Source organism: Colias eurytheme, chromosome 6 (assembly GCF_061535395.1).
Source record: "Colias eurytheme isolate Ceu_HAF_F1 chromosome 6, ilColEury1 Martin Lab GWU primary, whole genome shotgun sequence".
Lineage (NCBI taxonomy): Eukaryota > Metazoa > Arthropoda > Insecta > Lepidoptera > Pieridae > Colias > Colias eurytheme.
Genome location: NC_142985.1, coordinates 13161494 through 13185255, shown reverse-complemented (window position 1 = coordinate 13185255; position 23762 = coordinate 13161494). Strand labels below are relative to the sequence as shown.

General features: G+C 40.1%; 1 protein-coding gene across 1 annotated transcript; it reads left to right on the top strand.

Moving 5' to 3' along the window:
• Positions 1 to 23104, top strand: TppII (Tripeptidyl-peptidase II). The gene is made up of 25 exons (XM_090103273.1): positions 1 to 111; positions 649 to 830; positions 910 to 1041; positions 1500 to 1686; positions 2618 to 2768; positions 3123 to 3286; positions 3623 to 3866; positions 4114 to 4244; positions 4451 to 4613; positions 4832 to 4902; positions 8515 to 8654; positions 9006 to 9183; positions 9503 to 9668; positions 10192 to 10346; positions 10673 to 10851; positions 11318 to 11532; positions 11753 to 11864; positions 12269 to 12391; positions 17086 to 17241; positions 17401 to 17489; positions 17609 to 17838; positions 18094 to 18205; positions 18453 to 18608; positions 19540 to 19708; positions 20329 to 23104. The coding sequence occupies exons 2-25, from the start codon at positions 666 to 668 to the stop codon at positions 20536 to 20538; spliced, it is 3798 nt and encodes a 1265-aa protein (XP_089959399.1). The 5' UTR covers positions 1 to 111; positions 649 to 665; the 3' UTR covers positions 20539 to 23104.
• Positions 23105 to 23762: the final 658 nt, after the last annotated feature.

The following is a 23762-nucleotide window of genomic DNA, read 5'->3' as shown; positions in this document are numbered from 1 at the left end:
CGAGTGTGACAGTTAACTGCGTGTTACCAGCGTTACGTAGAAATTACAGTTCAATTATTAATATTACCTCTACAGCTATTAATTGTGAAAAATCCACGATAGAAGACAAAAGTAAGTAGAATTATTTATAATGAATAAAATAAATACATAAATTACAACATTTACACGTAAAACACTATTTAAACATTTGTAAATAAATATTTATACAACCAAACGATTAAAAAATTTTTGAATAGGGAATTAGTAAGGGAATTAGTACTTTTCCTATGGTTAAATAGTGGCACCAGTATAAACCCAATCCTGGTAATCCTAATCCAGCTGTAATAATCGTCAAAGGTACAAGTATTTCAAACCACATTTTTACAAACTAATCGGATTAAGTTTAAAATTTGTCCTGTGTTTCTTTAATATTTTATAGTATGAATGTTAACTGGTACTTTAACAACAACGTCAAAGAATGAGGGAATATGACATTGAAATTAAATTACTTTTCTTGTACTATATTTCTCACCAGATTTATTTGTGTACTATATAGTAAATAAGAATGATAGAATTTTGATTACTAGCAATTCCCAACTTTATAATCTGTGATAATACCATAATATTTTCATCTGATCATAGTTCACATTACCCTTATCTGTGTACTAGGTATCCGGTCATCAAACATGGCAGACGTACCGATCGATTGTGATTTCCCTGTCTGGGGATTATTGCCGAAAAAAGAAACAGGAGTTGTTTCTTTTTTGAACAAGTATCCAAATTATGATGGAAGGGAATCTATTATTGCAATATTTGATTCGGGCGTTGACCCGGCGGCGTCTGGGCTCACGGTAAAGAATTATGATTTGTCATGATTTTGTTTGAGTTTAAAGTTTAAAATTTTACATTTTTATGACTTAAATTTTGCAGATCACAAGTACAGGAAAAACCAAGGTGATAGAAAGGTTCGATTGCAGCGGTTGCGGCGATGTAGATACAAGCACAGTAATAAAAAAAGTTGTAGATGGATGTATCACCGGTATTACGGGTCGCAAGTTAAAGGTAAGAAGTGAATTTTTGAGCAGTTTATTAAAAATACAATTTAACCCATTGACCACCGTAAGGCCCGATCGGGGCGCGACACAATAGATTTTCTATTGTGTCTGTGATTCCGAGGACTGATGGATTAAAGTGCTGATTTTGCTGAAGCAATTACTATGATTTTTACAGCTGGGTCAATGACACCTCCATGTGTCATTCACAGCTGTTCATTGTCATATTTTTACTTTGTTGCTATGTTCATGTACAAAATTTTTATGCGCGTATTTTGAATTTACAAATCGGGAAAATGAATTGAAACCAGCTACCATTTATACTAGGTAATGTGTTTATAAATTATATTTCCAAGCTGTATAATAAAACTGCTGAAAGGGTATGTAATTATTTAGAGATTGTTCTTAAATTCTCAATACAATGTGAATAAAACAAAATATGTTATAATTTTTAATTATCTTATATAGATTGAGGAATCATGGAAGAACCCTACAGGGGAATGGCGCGTGGGTGTCCTTTATCCATTCAGTATATACCCCACGAGGGTGAAAGAGAGGATACAGGAACACAGAAAAGAACACTTTTGGGATGTGGGTCACAAAAAGGCATTTGCTGAAGCCAATAAACAGTTGCAGGACTTTGAAAATGAAGTTGGTACGATATTGTTTAGATATATACCTAAAAATAAGAATAATTGATTAAGTGAAGTTATACTATACACAAACTCAAAAAAATGTTGTGTGGTTTTATGAAACCACGGTAAAAGTGAAACTGTTCGAACGGTTCCGAACACTGCTTTGTGTAGCGCATGTCGCGTGACATGCATACACGCAATACACGCAACATGCGCTACACAGACCAAAAAGTTTGAGACGATGTAATAAAAGTTTCACTTTAATAAGTTATATTATGCCAAGAGGAAGAGTAAACAAAAACCGGCCAAGTGCGAGTCGGGCTCGCGCACAAAGGGTTCCGTAGCAGCAAATATAATAAATTACAGTTAAATCAACCTATCTCAAAAACTATAAGAGATACTTTGATCAAACCAAAAATCGTTGAAAGAGTTAATTAGCATGCATCACCTCTATTTTTTTTAGAATTTTATACCCCGTAGTTATAAAAATAGAGGGGGGGGGACATACTTTTTACGACTTTGAGAGCTGATATCTCAAAAACCGTTCACTTTAAGAAAAATGTTTTTTAGAAAACTTTATATCATTTTAAAAGACCTTTCCATTGATACCCCACACGGGTATGTACATCGAAAAAAAAAATTTCATCCCTCAGTTACATGTATGGGGGGCCCCACCCCCAATTCTTTTTTTTACTATTTAGTGTCATATTTTTGTAGCGGTTCATACAACACATATTCCCATCAAATTTCATCACTGTAGTACTTATAGTTTCCGAGTAAATCGGCTGTGACAGACGGACAGACGGACAGACGGACAGACGGACATGACGAAACTATAAGGGTTCCGTTTTTGCCATTTTGGCTACGGAACCCTAAAAATGATGCATTTTATCATGTCTCATAAATTACTATGCACAATAATTAAAGACAAATAATTGTGACTCTTTACAGTATCAAAAAATTCAACTCTAAGTCCAGAAGACAAGGTAATGAAAGAGGAATTGGAAGCCAGAGTGGAGGTGTTACAGAATGCTGAAAAGAAGTACAATGATTTGGGTCCCACTTATGATTGCGTGCTGTTCCATGACGGAACTGTTTGGAGGTATGTGTATGACATAGTAATTAAATTTTATTGCTAGAAACTTATTTGAAATTATGCAGGAAAATAAAAAGTTGTCCCGCTTAGTCACAATAGTTATTAAAATGTTTTATAGAAAATCAAGCATTAAATTATTATGTGAGTGAGAATTTGTATAATATCTAAAATTGTAATTAATTAATGAGTTGTATGTGTAGTAAAAAATAACAAAAATCGGGGAAGTTTTTTAATTTATGAAAAAATCACATCTGTCCTTTAAAAATTTATTATCACATGTATCCTCTTTATAATATTATTTATAGTTATAACAAAAGAGAACCATCAATATATCAGATCATAATCTGATTAAACTTACAGAGCATGTATAGACACGTCAGAGACAGGGGACCTGTCAACGGGGCCTCTGCTGGGCGAGTACAGTGTGACGCACGAACACACGCACCTAACTGCCTTGGATGAGATGACTGTTACCATTAATGTACATGACGAGGGCAACACCCTTGAAGTTGTGGGGATGTGCTGTAAGTAGTGTGTCTAAGCTAAGTCTTAATAACTAAACATTTTATAATTAAGTAAATATATGTGTTGGGATGATTTAGTTTGAAATATGAGAATAAATATGCTTTATTACGAATACAAAATTAGGTAGAAGCTATCTTTTATACCAATTTTATGACGTATCAGTGTGTGAGGGACAAAAACACGAATATTTCTAACTTTGTGCCATATTTATTGACACCACAATAAAAAAAATTCTCTACTCAAGTTAGTGTGAACTTTTTATATTTGAAAATACATAAACAATAAGAATAAACACCATATTACGTTGAAATAACCAATTTTACATCAATTTCCAGCGACCCACGGCACGCACGTAGCTGCTATCGCGGCCGGCTACTTCCCAGAGGAGCCAGACAGAAATGGAGTAGCGCCCGGAGCACAAATAGTATCATTAACAATCGGTGATAGTAGACTAGGGTCTATGGAAACTGGTACAGCGCTGGTTCGAGCCTGCATCAAGGTGATGGAACTGTCGAAGAGTATGAAAATAGATGTTATAAACATGAGCTACGGTGAACACGCTCATTGGTCAAATGCTGGGTAAGTTCAGTTTATTTTTTATACAATATAGGCTCCTTTGTTTCATAATTATTTAACACAACATGATTTGCCAAGTGGCAATTAAGCTTATGTTGATACATTACACACATGAGTATTAAATACGCAAATTACTTGCTTTTGTCTGAGGGTTGCATTAATAAATAGACCGTAAATTTCAATGATAAAATCTTCTTTACCTTGTTAGAAATTATTTGGAACTTTGCCAACTTTCTTTTCTCCGTTGCAGTCGTATCGGCGACATAATAAGCACAGTGGTGCGTCGCTACGGCGTGTCGTGGGTGGTCTCTGGCGGCAACCACGGGCCCGCGCTCGCCACCGTCGGCGCGCCGCCGGACATCGCGCACCCTGTGCTTATTGGTGAGACGCACTCACTCACTAAATAACTAAGTTATTAGCCAGCTCAGTCGCTTACTATTTCACTTATAAACTCACTCACTTACAAACTAACTCACACTTATTCACTTAATAACTAACTGACATATTAACTCAAACTCACAACACTCACTAACTTTCTCACATACAAATTATTTAATCACGCAAATGATTTTTGTTGTGTTTTGCAGGTGTGGGCGCGTACGTGTCGGCGGAGATGCAGAGCGCGGCGTACTCGATGCGCGCGCGGGCCCCCTCCGGCGCGTTCAGCTGGAGCTCGCGCGGGCCGTGCGCGGACGGCGCGCTCGGGCTGGCTGTGTGCGCGCCCGGCGGCGCCGTGGCGTCTGTGGCGAGGTGCGTGCGGTGTGTGTGTGTGTATGTGTCCGTGCGCGTGGCTGCGTGTTAGTGCGTGCTCTTGTGTGCGTGTACGCGTGTGTGTGCGTGTACGCGCTAGTGTGCGTGTACTTTTTATATAAAAAAACAACAAAATTTTGTCTGACATGAAATTGTCTAAATATGCCACAGCTTTTCTTCTTTTGCTTCATTAATAAGTCTGTGTTATTATTTTGCAGGTTCACATTGCGGAATTCGCAATTAATGAACGGGACTTCCATGGCAGCACCACATGTAGCTGGAGCAGTTGGTAAGTTTAAATACATACTTAAAACTTAAACAATTCATTTTTCTATCCATAATATTCTTTTGGGGTGTAATGGCCGTATACCATCCAACGGCCAAAGCCAACCTCACCTGCTCGTGGTGCACCCTGCCGATCAACGGACGAGGCTCTGGCGACATATTAGAGTGGTAGGACTACAGCTGCGTAAGATATTCTCTCGAAAATCGTACGCAGCATGAACTGGGCTGTGGTCCGTCCGGGGCGGTACCACTAACCCACGGGAAACCGGCGTAAAGCTTTCTTAGCGTTTCGCATAGGTGAGTGGGTCACACCGGATGCCCAATCCCCCCCCCTCCCCCTTTAAAACTATGGCAGCGGAATTTAAAGAACTATTACCCCAGGAGGGTACCAACACTGTCGGTGCTGGAGAATCCCTCCCTGAGCATCTTTGTTCAGGCTGCCCTGCGTATTCTGGGGAGGGCAAAATCCCGCTCGTTTCTCAAACCCGAGGCAACAAGAGCAAAAAGCTCAGCACATCCCCTTCCACGCACTGCGTGAATTTCTGCAACATTAGGGGCTTACACTCGAACATCAATGCCGTCCATTACCACCTTGAGACGGCGAAGCCGGCCTTGCTCTTCTTAACCGAAACGCAGATATCTTCCCCCTCCGACACATCTTATCTGAATTACCCAGGATTTACCCTGGAGCACAATTTTATTCCTCGCGCTGGTGTCTGCGCTTTCATTCGGAATGATATCTGCTTTCGACGCCTCGCTTGTCTTGAAGGTAGGGATCTATCCATCCTTTGGTTACGTGTGGACTGCGACGACCACCCTCGCGTCTATGCGTGCCTATACAGATCCCATAGCGGTAACGACGAAACCGACCGACTCATCGATCACATACAATTGACGGCTGACAATATGCTCAATCAGATTCCTTCAGCGGAAATCGTGGTCCTTGGTGACTTCAATGCGCACCATGTAGAATGGCTCAAGTCTCGCACAACAGACCACGCAGGGAAATCTGTTTACGACCTTGCTCTTGCCTATGGTCTTACCCAACTGGTAGCATCGCCCACGCGAATTCCCGATGTTGGGGACCATATGCCTTCCCTGTTGGACCTTCTGCTGACTTCCCATCCGGATGGCTATAAGGTCAATGTTGATGCCCCTTTAGGCTCCTCTGACCACTGCCTCGTATGGAGTGAAGTGCCAATCTTGCGCCTTTCACGGCTACTGAATAGTGGCCGCCGTCGCGTTTGGCACTACAAGTCAGCAGACTGGGACGAGATGCGCACCTTCTTTTCATCTTATCCCTGGGGCCGTGTTTGTTTCTCGGCAGAAGATCTTAGCATCTGTGCTGACTCTGTTGCTGATGTGATACTTCAGGGAATGGAATTGTTTATTCCAAACTCCGTTGTTCCCATCGGTGGCAAGTCCCAGCCCTGGTTTGGTCACTCTTGTAAAACGGCATCACGCCGAAAACAGGATTGTTACCAAGACTGGGCCAATGCGCTTGTGTCTAGTGATCCAGACGCCCGTACTCTTAAGAGAGAACTAAACTCGGCCTCTAGGTCCTTCAAAAGAGCTATTGCAAGAGCTAAGTCTAAGCATATTGCAAAGCTTGGCGAGAAACTCGCCCGACTTCCTTCGGGAACACGAGCCTTTTGGGCACTCGCCAAAGCTGTGCAAGGAAACTTTTGTCGGCCGTCATTGCCATCTCTACGCATGGAGAATGACTTGTTGGCCCACACGGCGAAAGAGAAAGCTGATCTTCTTAGCTCCCTTTTCGCCGCTAACTCGACTTTGGATGACATGGGAAAATCACCACCTACCATCCCACGGTTTGAGGGCTCTATGCCGGACATCCGTTTCACCCAGAGCGCTGTGCGTAAAGCACTTTTCGCTCTAGACATCCACAAGTCGAGTGGTCCCGACGGTATTCCTCCTGTTGTGTTGAAGATGTGTGCACCTGAGTTGGCGCCGGTTCTCACGCGACTTTTCCAGCACTCCTATTCCACAGGCGTCGTCCCGAACACATGGAAGACAGCTTTAGTACATCCCATCCCGAAAAAAGGCGATCGCTCGGATCCGTCCAACTATCGACCCATAGCCATCACTTCCTTGCTCTCCAAGATAATGGAAACCATTATCAATCGCCAGGTGCTCAAATATCTGGAAGAGCGCCAGCTGATTAGTGACCGACAGTACGGTTTCCGTCGTGGCCGGTCAGCTGGCGATCTTCTTGTATATTTGACTCACCGCTGGGCGTCAGCGATTGAGAGCAAGGGGGAAGGCTTAGCCGTCAGCTTGGACATAGCGAAAGCTTTCGATCGGGTATGGCACAAAGCGCTTCTTGCGAAGCTTCCTTCCTATGGGCTTCCTGAGAAATTTTGCCAGTGGGTTGCCAGTTTTCTCACAGAGCGTAGCATGAGTGTCGTAGTCGACGGTTCATGCTCCGATCCTAAGCCTGTGAATGCTGGTGTCCCACAAGGCTGCGTTCTGTCTCCCACTCTGTTTCTTCTGCATATCAATGATATGCTGCTAGACGGCAGCATTCATTGCTATGCAGACGACAGTACTGGTGATACAATATACACCGGCCACAGCAATATTTCTCAGGACCGCGTCATTGAGTGCCGGAACAACCTCGTGTCTTCAATAGAAACCTCCTTAGAAGAGGTATCTAACTGGGGCCGACGTAACTTAGTCCAATTCAACCCCAAGAAGACACAGGTCTGCGCGTTCACCGCAAAAAAGCTTCCCTTTGTCGTAACTCCTCGTTTTCAGGGTATTCCTCTCTCTGCCACAGCTAGCATCGGTATTCTTGGTCTCGAAATCTCGAGTAGCGTACAGTTCTCCTGTCATTTGGAAGGAAAGGCCAAATTGGCTTCACAGAAACTTGGTGTGCTCTGTCGAGCGGGGCAGTATTTCACGTCGCACCACCGCCTTATGCTTTATAAGGCGCAAGTTAGGCCGCACATGGAATACTGCTCCCACATCTGGGCCGGGGCACCTCAACAACACCTCCTTCCATTTGACCGTATTCAAAGGAGAGCAGTACGACTCGTTAACGAGCCAAGTCTTACCGATCGGCTTGATACTTTGGCGCTGCGAAGAGACGTCGCTTCACTGTGTGTTTTCTATCGCATCTACAATGGGGAGTGCTCTGAGGAGCTGTTTGGAACAATACCTGCCGCTGAGTTCCATCACCGTACTGCTCGCCACAAACTCAAATACCACCCACACCACCTTGACTCCTGGCGATCGACAACTGCGCGCTTCAAAAGAAGCTTCTTTCCGCGCACAACGAGTTTATGGAACGAACTTCCTCATGCGGTGTTTCCAAACGGTTACGACTTGGGGACCTTCAAGAAAAGAGCGTACTCCTACCTTAAAGGCCGGCAACGCACTAACAATGTCCCCGGCATTGCTGGTGCCTATGGGCGACGCAGTGCACTTAACATCAGGTGACGCGTCTGCTCTGTTGCCTCCTCTTATATAAAAAAAAAAAAAAAAAAAATAAGCTAAATTACAGTAATTTTGGTTTGTTGATGAATTGATGATGACAACGATGCAAATTATTCAAATGAATTTTCATAATTTTTACTGACTTAATCTAACATTTCAGCGGTACTTATATCGGGTTTAAAAGCAAAGAATCTACCATATTCGCCATATTCAATGAAGAGGGCACTTGAAAATTCTGCTACGTATCTGGATCATGTGGAGCCGTGGGCGCAGGGATGTGGCTTACTCAATGTGGAAAAGGTAAGTTATTTTAAATAATGTTGATTTCATGATATACTTAAATAAATAAATACAGGCTATGATTTGACTCGTCAATGCATCCACAACACGTCAGAAAATAAATGTGTTTTTTATAATATTAAATTTTAATTAAGGTGCCAAGATACGTGAGTTTTTGTCTTAGTAAAAGTGCAAGGATGGAATAAAATTAACAAAAAGTTTCATATGACCATTTTTTTGCAATTCTTGTACCTTCTACGGATGTATTTGTACGGAACCCTTAGTGGTGCGAGTCAGACTCGCACTTGACCACTTTTTTATTTGTTTGTAATATGATGCCGCAATGATACATGCAATATTGTTCTGTCGCAGGCGTTCGACATACTGTCGACGCATCACGCAGCGGCAGAGCGCGACGTGTCGTTCGGCGTGTCGTGCGGCGCGGAGGGCGGCAAGGGCGTGCTGCTGCGGCCGCGCGCCGCGGAGCCGCCGCGCGACGTCGCCGTCACCGTCGAGCCCACCTTCCTGCACGACCACACCGACCCGCGCAGTGAGTGTGCTCTATACACCGCACGTGTCGGTCAGCGTGTCGTGCGGCGCGGAGGGCGGCAAGGCCCATTTATCAAGGAAGATCTATAGGCTATATTATATCATCACGCAACAGGTTTATTATATTGCAACTAAGTCACCAGAGCAGTATCCGTTCCAGAATAATTTATCTTAAAAATTTAAAAACTATTTACTGAGAATCATTTGCAGTGTAATTCCTAAATTAGTGAGTTAGTAAATATGTCAATCTTAGTTTTATAAATATTTCCGATGTAACCTCAGAGCGATACAAAAAAACGTATATAGCGCACGGTCCGCAGACGAGGCGGTGATCCACAAGCAGATCCAGTTCGGCGTGCGGCTGGCGCTGACGTGCGCGGCGGAGTGGGTGAGCGCGCCCGCGCACCTCGAGCTCATGAACGCGGCGCGCGCGCTCGCCCTGCGCCTGCGCACCGCGCACCTGCCGCCCGGCGCGCACTTCGCGAGGTATGAAAAAATCATGGTTTTTTTCAGTAATTTTAGGGGAATTAAAAAAAAAATCCTCGCCTTTTAACTAAAAACTCATAAATATGATGGAAATAAAGAAAACGATATTATACAACTTTTAAGATTATAATCTAACTAAAGAAAAAATTTAATATGTAGCGACAAAAGAAATTACATATTTTTCTTTAGCTAGAACAGCATTCAGTTTTTTTGTTGTAATAAAAAATATTATATGCACTATGCATATATGTCTTTTGCGATTTTTTTCCGAAAAATACAAAATTTTTATGTGTTTCTCAAATTTGTGTTTTCAAAATTCTACTTTTCTTGTTATTTTTTTTGAGTTAGGTGACGATTTTGATATCTTTAAATCTTGCAAAAGAAGTTTCACTTCTGACACGTGTATCTGTCTTATATGTTTTTTTTTTCTTTTCTTTTCTTTTCTTCTGTATGTGTGTGTTAAATAAAGAATTTTGTATTGTATTGTATTGTATTGTGTACTTGACACTAACTAATCCCCCAGTATAAACGCGTACGACGTCACGTGCGTGGAGAAGGGGCCGGTGTTCCGCATCCCGGTGACGGTGTTCCAGCCGGCGCCGCTGCCGGAGCCCTACGTCATATCCGAGACAAATGTGCTGTTCAAACCGTCCACCATCAAGCGGCACTTTGTTATACGTGAGTGAGAGCACATTTAGAAAGAAAGAAAGAAAATTTAGATTTAGACTTGAAGGACCGATTTCTTTTAGATGCTAATGATGATTTGAATAGATTTTTGGTGTTTTCGTATATACCTCTATAAAAGAACAAATTGTTTATAGATATTGAAGACTTAATTCGTATTGTTATGTGTATGACCTTCCAAATCGAAGGACCAAATTTATATCAAAATACCTTGTGAATTCAAATTCAGTTCTTCCTATTTTCAATTAAAATTCGTATTGTAAAATGTTTTTTTTTTAAATAATTTTTGCATTCTTTAATGAATTTTAATGTTGCGTCAGCGCCACTAAACGCGACGTGGGCGGTGCTGAAGCTGACGCGGTCTGACGGCGAGCGCAGCGGGCGCTTCCTGGTGCACTGCATGCAGCTGGCGCCGCGCCGCAGCTGCCGCACGCACGAGACGCAGAAGATGCTCACGCTCGCGCACGACGCGCCCGCGCTGCTGCCCTTCCAGCTGCTGGTGAGTGCCCGACCTTGTGGTGCCCTGCGTGCAGCTGGTGCACTGCATGCAGCTGGCAACGTGGTTAGAGATGAAAAACTACCTCTGGATATGTTGTGTTCAGTGTATTTGTCGAATAAAATGACTAATAACGTACGAAAATCCAAGTCATAAAGTGATAAAAACGCAATCAGTTACTTCACAAGAAAGTGAAATCTTAAAAAAATGAATCGCAAAATGTGTTGGTAAGCGCATATCTCGAGAACGGCTGAACCGATTTCGATATTTCTTTTTTTATTATATTCCTTGAAGTACGAGGATGGTTCTTATGTAGAGAAAACGTAAACATGTACCACGGGCGAAGCCGGGGCGGACCGCTAGTAAACAATAAAAAAATGCGAGAAATTGGTCACTCGCTTCTTCTTTTGTCAATAAAAAAGAAATCATGAAACTTCTACTTATTATATCAAACATAAACTGTTTATAGGGTGGCGTGATGCTGGAGGTGGTGATTGCGAAATACTGGGCGAACCTCGGCGACATGACGGTGGACTACACAGTGGAGTTCCACGGGCTCAAGCCGGACTTTGGGCCGAAGCTGGCTCTGAATGCACATTCGCTGGGCTCCGTACTGATCGCGGCACTGCGGGCGCATGACGTGCAACCCAGTGCGCAGTTGAAGTACTCCGAGCCGGTGTATCGGTGAGTTAGGAGCTAGTGTATGTGTGGAAATACGTTTTAAAAAAAGAATCATCAAAATCGGTACATAAACAACGAAGTTATTCGAGTATGCAAAATAAATATAATTGAGAAACCCATTTTTTAAAAGACGGATAGAAATGAAATTATAAAATTTTAAAATTGAAGCTCAGATTAACTTAAATGTATAATAATTTATCAAGTTGATAATAATTATTTTCAGGCCGACAGAATCAAAAATATGTCCGCTAACGAGTCGAGACATTATCCCGCCGTCGCGGCAGATCTACCAGATGATAAACACCTACACTTTTCACATAGCTAAGCCCACTGAGGTAATTACAATTTTCCTAGTTCATACTTTTAAAATTTAAATTAATTCTATCGGAATTGGTCCCTCGAGGATTTGGAGAACAATATGAGACAAAATTTTCTTATAATAAGATATTTGTTAATCCATACTAATATTATAAATGCGAAAGTAACTCTGTCTGTCTGTCTGTTACTCAATCACGCCTTAACTACTGAACTAATTTGCATGAAATTTGGTATAGAGATATTTTGATACCCGAGAAAGGACATAAGATAGGTTTCATCCCGGAAATCCCACGGGAAAGGGAACTATGCGGGTTTTTCTTTGTCTGCGCGGGCGATGCCGCGGGTGGAAAGCTAGTGTTTCATAAATCTTTTTGTGTATTAATCCACTTGTTCAAAATACAAATTTTCCTCAAAATTACAGGTTTCCCCAATTTTCTCGTTGCTATGCGACATGCTGTACGAATCGGAGTTCGAGTCCCAAATGTGGATGTTGTACAATTCGTGCAAGCAGCTCATGGCCGTGGGCGACGCGTATCCTTCAAAGGTGAGTTTATTAAATATATTATGTGATCGAACTAATAAGAATAGGATCGATTCAGCGCTTTTAAGATTATCATTTATAGAAATAAGGAACAGTAGAGTCCGTGTGTGCTACCTTGGAGAACACCTCTAAATGGTCTTCCACTGGTCTTAAATTTCGATAGTGAAACTGTTAGAAATAAGTTCTGTTGTATCTGTTGTAACAAAATAGCATTTATTATCTATGAGCATAAACTGGTCACACTGTCTGTGTATTGTGTAATGAGTTAATAAAGTGAGTCTATTCCAAGATGTCTTCCTAGTTTTATTAGGTTATGGACCCAGTCACATATTTGCGAGTTTTTCTAGTAGTTTTATCGTGTAAAAGTAATAATGTCGATGTCAGGCTATTTAGTAAATGTGCCTAAGTTAAAAGGACGCGAAAATTACGATGATTGGGCGTTCGCGGCAAGTAATTTTCTGTTGCTGGAAGGCATTGACATTGAAAACGTGCCGGCGGCCATCAGTGAAAATGAGATGAAGAAAGCCAAAGCGAAACTTGTGATGACGATAGACTGTTCATTATATGTGCATATCAAGAGTGAGACTACAGTGGGCGGTGTATGGAAAAAGTTGAAACAGTTATTTGATGACTCGGGATATCAACGAAAAATAAGTTTGCTTCGAACATTAATTTCAATACGTCTCGATAACTGTGAAACTATGACATCGTATGTATCTCAAGTGGTGGATACAGCACAGAAATTGAAGGGGACTGGTTTCGAAATCACAGACGAGTGGATTGGATCGCTACTTTTGGCTGGACTCCCAGAAAAATATTCACCGATGATAATGGCTATAGAACATTCCGGAATCGCCATTAGCGCTGACGTCATAAAAACGAAATTACTTGATATGTGTTCGGAGGTTGGTACAACTGGAGCGGATACTGTTTTTTTGTCAAAACATCAGCGGGGAAAAAGTAGCAACACTAACCGCAAGCAAAAATCAACGTCAACGTCAATGTCATACAATGACGCTTCAACCAGCAGTAAACAAATAAAGTGTTATAATTGCAAGAAAATAGGTCACTACAAAAGCAAGTGTCCAGAATTAAAAGCAAATAAACAAGTAAATGCTTTTAGTGCGGCGTTTTTCAACGGTTGTTATAGCACAGAAGACTGGTACGTCGATTCGGGCGCAAGCGCGCACATGACGTCGAATCAGAAATGTTTACTCCAACCACGACCGGTGCACGATAACAGAGAAATCGTAGTGGCAAATCAAACGACGGTGCCTGTAGTAAGTGTTGGTGAAACACAGATAACGACATGCGTGAACAATTCTCAGTACAATGTGATTGTGAAGAATGTATTGTACATACCAAAGCTCACGACAAACTTATTGTCAGTAAGCCAACTTATAGTTAATGGCAATAGAGTTGTATTCAAAAAGGATGTCTGTTTAATATACAATCAAGTGAATAAGCTTATTGGTACAGCAGATTTGATTAATGGCGTGTACAAGTTAAACACAAGAAAATTAGAGAATTCATTATCGGCAATGTCAACCTGGCATAAGAGGTTAGGACATGTAAACAGTAAGTCCTTACAAAAAATGAATGAAGGTGCTGTGATAGGTGTTTCTTTTGAAAAGAAAGCTGACATTCAGATACAGAATTGTGAAGTGTGCTGTGAGGGGAAACAGTCACGTCTACCCTTCCCATCAGCCAACCATAGAAGTGAAAACCTACTGGATGTAGTACACTCAGATTTGTGCGGGCCGATGGAGACCAAGTCAATTGGTAATTCAAAGTATTTTCTTCTGTTTGTGGATGATGCCAGCAGAATGACTTTTGTCTACTTCTTGAAGGAAAAGAACCAGGCGTTTCAGCATTTCAAAGAATTTCGAGGTTTAGTTGAGAATCAAACAGGAAACAAGATAAAGAAGCTGAGAACCGACAATGGAGGTGAATTTTGCTCACATGAGATGGAGAATTACTTGAAACAAGTCGGTATAGTTCATCAGAAGACCAATCCTCACACTCCGGAGCAGAATGGACTCTCAGAAAGGTTCAACAGAACTATAGTTGAACGAGCAAGATGCTTGTTGTTTGAAGCTGACCTTGACAAAAGTTTTTGGGGTGAAGCAGTTAATACTGCAGTATACTTAAAGAATAGGACACCAGCCGCCAGTTTAGGCATGATGACCCCATTTGAGAGGTGGACAGGTGAGAAACCAGACCTAAGCAATGTTAGAATTTTTGGCAGTAAGGTAATGACACATGTTCCCAAAGCACAAAGACAAAAATGGGATAAAAAGGCTGATAAATTGATATTAGTTGGATATCCAGATAATGTTAAAGGATACAGATTGTATAACCCAAAAACTAGAAAGATCACTACGAGCAGAGATGTCATAGTCATGGAGAAGACAGAATCAGACAAAGCTCAGGTAGTAGTAAATATTAGTGAAGAAAAGTTAGAGAACAATGAAAACTTAGAAGAAGAAGAATATTCATCAGATAGCCTAGTCTCAAATCCTAATGACCCAACTTATGTTAATGATACATCCACATCCCAAGATGATTCTTATCAATCAGTAGCCGATGAAGACTCTGTCATAGATGAAGAAGTTCAGGTACAGCAAGTTAGGAAACGTGAGAGAAAGCCAGTAGAAAGATATGGTATGACCAATCTATGTATTCTGGAAAACCTGGAAACTTATGAAGAACTGAGTTATGAATCTGCGATGAATGGACCAGATCAGGAACAGTGGAGACAAGCGATGATGGATGAATTGAAAGCTTTCAGTGACAATGAAGCATGGACATTTGTAGACAGGAGTGAAGCTGATAGAATAGTGCAGTGTAAGTGGGTGTTTAAGAAAAAATGTGATAATAGTGGTAAAGTGCGGTACAGAGCTCGACTAGTAGCTAAGGGCTTCTCCCAGATTAAAGGTATGGATTATAATGAAACTTTTTCACCTGTATTGCGTTATTCTACTTTAAGACTACTTTTTGCTTTAAGTGTTAAACAAAATTTAAAAATGAATCACTTGGATGTACCAACAGCATTTTTTAAATGGTAATATTGATGAATGTGTATTTATGGAAATACCAGAATATTCTAATTTCATAAATTGCGATAATAAAGTTTTAAAATTAAAAAAGGCTATATATGGACTTAAACAGTCGGCTAGAGCTTGGTACATGAAAGTGGAATCTAGTTTGTTAAAGTTAGGTTTCAAGAAATCTAAATATGAACCCTGTTTATTTATTAAATGTCATGATAATGTAAAGATTTATGTAGCTATATTTGTTGATGATTTTTTTGTTTTTTATAACTGTGTAAATTCTTACAAAAAGTTAAGAAGTGTATTAGAAGCAGATTTCAAGATTAAAGATTTAGGTCAAATAAGAAATTGTCTAGGCATGAATGTAAAAGTTCAAAAAGATTGTGTTACTTTGGACCAACAGCAATTTATTGATAATATTTTAAATAAATTTAATATGATTAATTGCAAAATTTCAGATACTCCAATGGAATTGAATCTTAAATTAGAAAAAGCTGTAAATGACAGTTGTAATAACTCTTATCCTTATCAACAACTTATTGGTTCACTGATGTATCTTGCGGTTCTAACAAGGCCAGATATTTCTTATAGTGTTAGCTTTCTAAGTCAATATAACACATGTTTTAATGGAACACATTGGAAACATTTGAAAAGATTATTAAGATATTTGCAAAAAACTAAACATTTTGGATTAATTTTTAAGAAAACTGAAACTGATTTAATTGGTTTTGTTGATGCTGACTGGGCATCTTGTAACATTGATAGAAGGTCTTACACAGGATATTGTTTTGTATTATCAGGTTGTGTAATAAGTTATGAGTCTCGAAAGCAAAGGACAGTTGCCTTATCTAGTACAGAGGCCGAGTATATGGCACTTGCAGAGGCTTGCAAAGAGGCCATTTATTTAAAAAATTTAATGTTAGAACTTAATATATGTAATAAAAATAAACCTTTGGACTTGTACACTGACAGTCAAAGTTCTTTAAAATTGGCTTCTAATCCAATGTTTCACAAACGTACTAAGCATATTGATGTACGCCATCATTTTGCTAGAGAATGTGTTGATAATAACCAAATTAAAATTAACTATTTAGAAACTTCTTCTATGCCAGCAGATGTATTTACTAAGTCACTTTGTGTTAATAAACATTATAAATTCATAGAACAAATGGGAATAGGGGAAGTTAATTAAAATAGATATGTAGTTTTTCAATTGATTGTTTTTATTGTTGAAGCATTTGTAACGTTTAGTTATTGTAGCAAAAGATGTAATTTTGTCAGAGTATTTTGTTAAGAGAGGGTGTTAGAAATAAGTTCTGTTGTATCTGTTGTAACAAAATAGCATTTATTATCTATGAGCATAAACTGGTCACACTGTCTGTGTATTGTGTAATGAGTTAATAAAGTGAGTCTATTCCAAGATGTCTTCCTAGTTTTATTAGAAACATTCTAATTGATACCGGTTTAATTACCGTTATTTTCAATCAAGGAGATAACTTTCAAATCACGGTAGCGTTACGCGTCTAATACCGTAATGATTCGATTTCTTTTATGAGATGATGTGATGTACTTTGTCAAAAGCTTATTGAAAATTTAAATGCTTTTTTTTTATTTGTCATGTTTTTTTGTCCGTTTCATTTGCAGTATTCCGTGAAGCTAGAGAAGGGCGAGTACACGGTGCGGCTGAGCGTGCGGCACGACAGCAAGGCGCTGCTCGAGCGGCTGCAGGACGCGCCGCTCGTCGTGCAGCAGCGCCTCGCGCAGCCCATCACGCTCGACGCGTACTGCTCCATGCACGCGGTGTGTGCCCTGTCACGTCATTTTACTTATTCCTATACTATAGTGCCATCACTTTTCAAATTTTATTGATATCTTTATGTTTTTGTTGAAAAATGTAAACTTTTGAGAAAATAGGTACAACCGTTTTGAAAATTGTTTGATTTGGGAATTTTCTTGCAGGCGTTAACTGGCGGCAAAAAGTTTACAACGGCAACGTTACCGGCTGGAAATTTGCTCCCCATCTACTTCACGCCTATCCCTGCAGATAAGTGAGTTATTTTCATTCATAAAATTTTTTAAATTTGTTTCGTGTCATTTAAATATTTTGCAGGAGTTTTCTTTTGCCAAGTCGCCATTGTTGTCGTAACTTTAGCGTGTCGTGTGGCAGGTTGAGCCGGTCGAGCGTGACGGCGGGGCAGACGCTCACGGGCACGGTGACGTTCGCGAAGGACGAGGGCGCGCGGCGGGCGGACGCGCACGCGCTGCAGTACGCGCTGTGCGAGGCGCCGCGCCGCCGGGACGCGCGCGACAAGGAGCGCGCCGAGCGGGACAAGCGCGCGCACGACGACTACCGGGACGCGCTCAAGGACCTCGCCGCCACCTGGATGCCCAAGCTGGGTGAGTGAACGTCACAACACTGAAAAAGTCCTCAAAAATGTCCGTGACGATGTATACGACGAGATTCGTCGTTGAAATTGACACCTTATTTCGTTGCAGTAACGTTCAAATTATACGCGTAGGCAGGGTTATGCTACAGATAATTTTTGAGCAGGATTGTGAGTCTAGTTGATAGGTCACAGATCACAATTTGAATTGTGAAAATAATTATCCAATCAGCATTGCATTCTATTACAACACTGAATCAAATTGCAGAGGGCGATAAGCTGGAGCAAGTGTACGAAGAGGTATTGGAGCGATTCCCCGGTTATCTCGGTGCGCACGTGGCTTATCTGCAGGCCATTGACCCGCACACGGATAGCAAGAAGTTAGTACTGTTTCGCTTCTGCTTTATTAGACCTTATTGTTATTTGCAAGACATTAAAATTTCTTAGTGAATGATTTAAGAGAAGGTTGGCCGGTGTTAAGTAAAAGACAAAGCGGGTGAAGCCGCATTCAGAAAGCTTTTAATCCGTAATATTTCTGTGTCTTAATAGTGGTCAAGTAGGCTCCTACAATTTTTTATCTTGTCTCTCTTTACTGATTAATTGTATAAATAATGACATTATTTTCAGGTTACCCACACTCTCCGAGCCAGATGTAACGACGGCGTGGTGCGAGCAGCTGATCGCGATAGCTGACAAAGTGCTCAAGGGCGTGGACCAGGAACGGTTGTTGGCACATCTCGGGATGAAAACGGATACAAGGCCGGATGCTGCGAAGATTAAACAGTGAGTGCATGTTGATTTAGATATTTTGTGTGGTTCGATTTTTTTATTTTATTTGTCAGAAAGATTTGTGATGGATATTGTTATTAGTATTTTTGATGTGAAATTCATTCGTATCTGTTTTTTTTTGCAAAATAATCATTTATACAAAACAGAAAATGATTTCAATGTCTTTATTGTTATTTATGAGAGATTTACTAATTGTCCTATTTTGTGATGTTCATTTAATTCCGTTGCACGTTGCGTGCGTGCACGTGAACACGTGTATGCGTTAATTAAGCATGTATAGTTCGATTCAAACTTAATGGCGGTTCGGATGTTAGGTGCAGGTGCGAGTGCGGGTGCGCACAGGTTACTTAACGTCCCGCTAACACCTAAAATTGTTTTCTGCGCATCGGAACGTAAGAAGTTTGAATCGTACTGTACTTTACGTGTGTGCATGTATTCAGTATACACGTGTTACTTTACGTGTGTGCATGTATTCAGTATACTCGTGTTACTTTACGTGTGTGCATGTATTCAGTACACTCGTGTTACTTTACGTGTGTGCATGTATTCAGTATACTCGTGTTACTTTACGTGTGTGCATGTATTCAGTACACTCGTGTTACTTTACGTGTGTGCATGTATTCAGTACACTCGTGTTACTTTACGTGTGTGCATGTATTCAGTATACTCGTGTTACTTTACGTGTGTGCATGTATTCAGTACACTCGTGTTACTTTACGTGTGTGCATGTATTCAGTACACTCGTGTTACTTTACGTGTGTGCATGTATTCAGTACACTCGTGTTACTTTACGTGTGTGCATGTATTCAGTATACTCGTGTTACTTTACGCGTGTGCATGTATTCAGTACACTCGTGTTACACATGTATGTGTGTGCATGTATTCAGTACACTCGTGTTACACATGTATGTGCGTGCGTGTGCAGGGAGCACGAGAAGCAGCGCGGCTGGGCGGTGGAGGCGCTGTGCCGGCGCGGCGCGGCGCTGTGCCGGCTGCACGCGCTGGCCGGCCCGGCCGCGCGCGCCAAGCTCGCCGACGCGCTCGCGCACAACCTCGCCGACCTGCTGCACTTCGCGGACCTGACCGACACCAAGGTGTGCCCACTAGTATTCACAACAAAAAGACGGGTTGCACTCCGGGAGTGCCGGCAGAAGTGAAAACTTGATTATTAACGTTCAGCATGTTTGATATTACGTCTTACGCTTTTTCGATCAGGTCACGTGTCCTGACGTGAGTTTAAGATTTTATAACCATTACAGAAAAAGTGCTCAACGCCGGTAAAGAAGTTTTCACTTCAAAAAGACGTGTGGCACTCGGGGACTGCCGCGGTAAAGCTATTGCATAGCATGCCTTCAAGCCACACCTCCGCGCCCGTCGGAGTGGGGAGCGTGAGGTTTTTTCGTTACGGAATTTCTCGATTCGGTCCCCGCGCTCAAGGCCCGCGATAGAAGCTATGCAATAGCTTAAAAAAAAAGATAAAAATGTCCGTTGTAGAGGGCGCCCGCTGCGTGGTTCGCGAAAACGAAGTAGAAAGAAAGAAAAAAATATTTACTGTGACACACAATCATCAATTAAGTACACACAATTCATAATCATTAAAAAAAGATCGTGTGTGCCAAGCAGACGTGTCAGAAGTGAAACTTTGACAAGATTCATAGATACCACCGCCTTACAGTTACACCAACAAAACTAATAAAATATTTATTCTCAACAGGTAATCCACTACGGCGTGTGGCACTGTTTCACACTGAAGCAATGGGGACGAGCTATCAAGCTCCTGCACAAGATGCAAGAGGAGCGGCCGTCGCGCGAGGTGGACGAGCGGCTCGTGGCCGCGTACACACAGCTCGGCTACCACCACCTGGCTGAAGCTACAGCTAAAGCGATGCCGATTAAATATCCCACCGCGTATCGCCCGTTTTGAGACGCGGTAACATACGCAATGTATCGGTGTGTGCGTGACACGCGTGTGTACAGGCGTACATGTGTGAACACACACGTGCGCAGGGTGTGTGCGCGACACGCGTGTGTATGCGTGTGTGGCGTTATAGATGTGGGAATACGTTCACGTGTACACACACACAGAGATACAATCTACGGAGCGGTGTGTGCGTGACACACGTACACATGACACGTACACGAGTGATGTCAAGCTGCGTGACACACGTATACTAGTGATGTCAAGCTGCGTAATATAATGTCACGTGACATACGGTCAAGCTGCTTGATATTAATTTACATACACATGTATTCGTGTTAATATCTACGTGATGTACCATGTGTATATTATCACGCGATAAATTTAAAATAACGTATTAAAATGTCACAAATTAGTACGCACATTGCGTGCACGTGTGCGTACGTGAGTATGGAGTGTGTCACGCAGTTTGACGGTGTAACATTTAACTCGCGTTATTAAAGGATGCAGTGTAGATAATTAATAACTCAGGCCCTGGAATCACAGAAACAACAGAAAACCTATTGTGTCGTGGACCGATCGGGCCGTTCGGGGCTCAATGGGTTAATATCCAATTTATAATTTAGAGTGTTGTTATTATTTGAATAAATGATAAAAGTCACGAACTTTTGGTTTAATCACGTACATTTGTTTTTTCTATGTGTGTGTTTTTCAAACCGCAAAAGAAGCGGAAATAAAAAAATATTGAATCTTCATTTACATAAATGTGCAAATATCAATAAAAATTTAAAATATCTTTAATGCATCCTTTAATGATACAAGTTATTATAGAGACGTATGGAAGCACAGTTCGAAATTAGTTTCTTTTCATTTACAATTATTAATAATTTTCGGAATTATTATAATTATAATTTTGTGATTCATTTATCAAAAGAATTCTTTGACATATTTTTTTTCTATTTCAATGTGTTACTAGATTTTTGTCGAACTGTGTTTCTGTGTAATAATAAACATAAGTACGTAACGTTGTGCAGATTATATACAAAAACGCCATTAATGTCGGAAGTCAGTTGCTATTTAATAGTGGTTTAAAGAACTGGATATCGAGTTTTGATAGCATTGAAATTTACTTCGAATTTTTCTTCAAAAAAGGAGAAGGTTTTTTAAGAAGACTATATTTTTTTTGACAGAAAGTTTTTCATTTATTTGTCCTAATTTCGTAGACTGAAGCTTTTTTTTTGTAATAAAACAAACATTTTTTATTTTTTTTATCGTTGAATCGTATTGAAATCGTACCCTATCAAAACTCGATATCACAGATTGTTACTTAACAAATGAAATAAATGCGTATAGAGAATAATTTTAAGTAGTTATATGGAAATGTTGGGGTTTCATTGAAGAATTGAATGGATTTTTTTTTCAATTTTTCTTTCAATAAAAGATTGAGTGTGTAGAATTAATAAATTAGTTTTGTATAACTATAAAATAAATATTCACACATAATATTGACAAAATCCTGATTTTTTTATATTTTTTTAACCAAAAATAAGAGAATCTTCTCCTGTTTAAGTTAAATTCAACATTCAATGCTTCAATAAAACCCGACGCTCTTGTTTTAAGACACACCGATTTCTCAAACGATACTCAAGTTGAGTTGTTTTTCAAAGTTGAGTTCCGTTTGAGCAATGGGCCGATAGACAAATATACATTTATACAAAATCATGGTGTTTCGCTTTGTGGAGTTAATGCTTCTTATGTTACGGGATAAGTATTTTTTTATTGAAAATATCGCATTTTTTTCCATTTATTAAATGCTCTAATATTTGGTTTTTAGCGAGTCAAATATTATAATCTAATGGAGTATCTAAAACTATTGGATATAAAAGGTTTTCATTAACCGTCTTCCGTAAATAACCTCCTCCTTTTTTTGAAGTCGGTTAAAAAAATACTTGTTCCGGAATACAATGTGTATGAAAAAAATATTTTTTTTATATATTGACATCAGGGTGCTCATGGCGTGCTCAAAGTCGTGTGCCGTTGTACTATTTTTATGTATAAAATCGTTAAAAAAATTATTAAATAGGATATTAAAGTCGTAATCGTAAAAAAAAGCTTTTCTGTCTTTGAGCTTTTTAAGTATCGAAAAATCTCTATTTATTAGGTATACTACCTAGTATATTTGGCATCGGGTATCTTCGATTACAAAAAGAGCAACTTTTGCTGTAATAGGTATGTGAAGATAAGAAACAATAAAGAAGACACAAAATAATTTGTGTAAAGTGCAAATTCTTGAAATATTTTCAAAATTTAATTACCCATCGAAAATACTTTATATATAAAAATAAAACAACGGCACACCAATCGCTTTTTTTACATTACCTTTTCGTTATAATTACAATTTGAATGAAATGACCTCATTAGCTTAAAATAACGATTAAATGAATTACGTTATAGTACAAATTTATATCTCAACCATACAGTACATAATATATATACGATAGGTTAGGTATTGGAACGAAGTTGCGAAAGGGGGCTACACGGAATTAGAGCAAAAGTTGTAACGACACTTTTTGCTATACAACTCGGTTACAATATCTGTGGACCTCGCTGGAATGCGGAGCCCCTTCCCGTTCCCCTTTACCTCCCCGCGCTCGCCCGCGGCGCGTCATTACGGTTAGCAATTTCGTTGCGTTCGCGACGTGACGTCATCGAAGCCAGGTCCACAGATATTGTAACCGGGTTGTAGTTGTAAGCCTTGCGTCGTGCACGTGTTCATCTGTCTGTCTCTCTCTCTCTCATAGAAAGCCAGACAGTTTTTTTAGTAACTTCGTTCCATCCATGTGTATCTTGACACCTCTCTAGAATTTTCTTTGGTCCCCAAATGGCCATTACTTTACTACCACAAGAGATATAAGTAAAGAAAGAAAGTCTTTTTTTCTTTCTATATGATAAAACGCAAAAATGGGCCAGTAACTTTATTAATAATAAATTACTGCTTTAAAATAAGGTTGAATTTTGTAAATACATTACGTAATGACGAAATAATACGTAATAATCTTATATTATGTGATGTGTGCGTTTTTGCAAAGTATCTCTTGTGGTAGTAAATAAATTTATTATATGTATTGGAAATGATCAATCAATGTTTACAGCAAAATTTGCAAATCCAATTATGTAGATATTTTTTATTTGTTTTTGACTTAGAACCTTAGTTCGATCGATCATCGGAT

What these genes read in the sequence shown, in the direction of transcription:
- TppII (XM_090103273.1), top strand. Translation starts at nt 666, where the DNA reads ATGGCAGACGTACCGATCGATTGTGATTTCCCTGTCTGGGGATTATTG. An exon ending in CACCTGGATGCCCAAGCTGG is followed by an intron (nt 17,839 to 18,093) that starts GTGAGTGAACGT and finishes ATCAAATTGCAG; the next exon opens with AGGGCGATAAGCTGGAGCAA. An exon ending in CCGCACACGGATAGCAAGAA is followed by an intron (nt 18,206 to 18,452) that starts GTTAGTACTGTT and finishes CATTATTTTCAG; the next exon opens with GTTACCCACACTCTCCGAGC.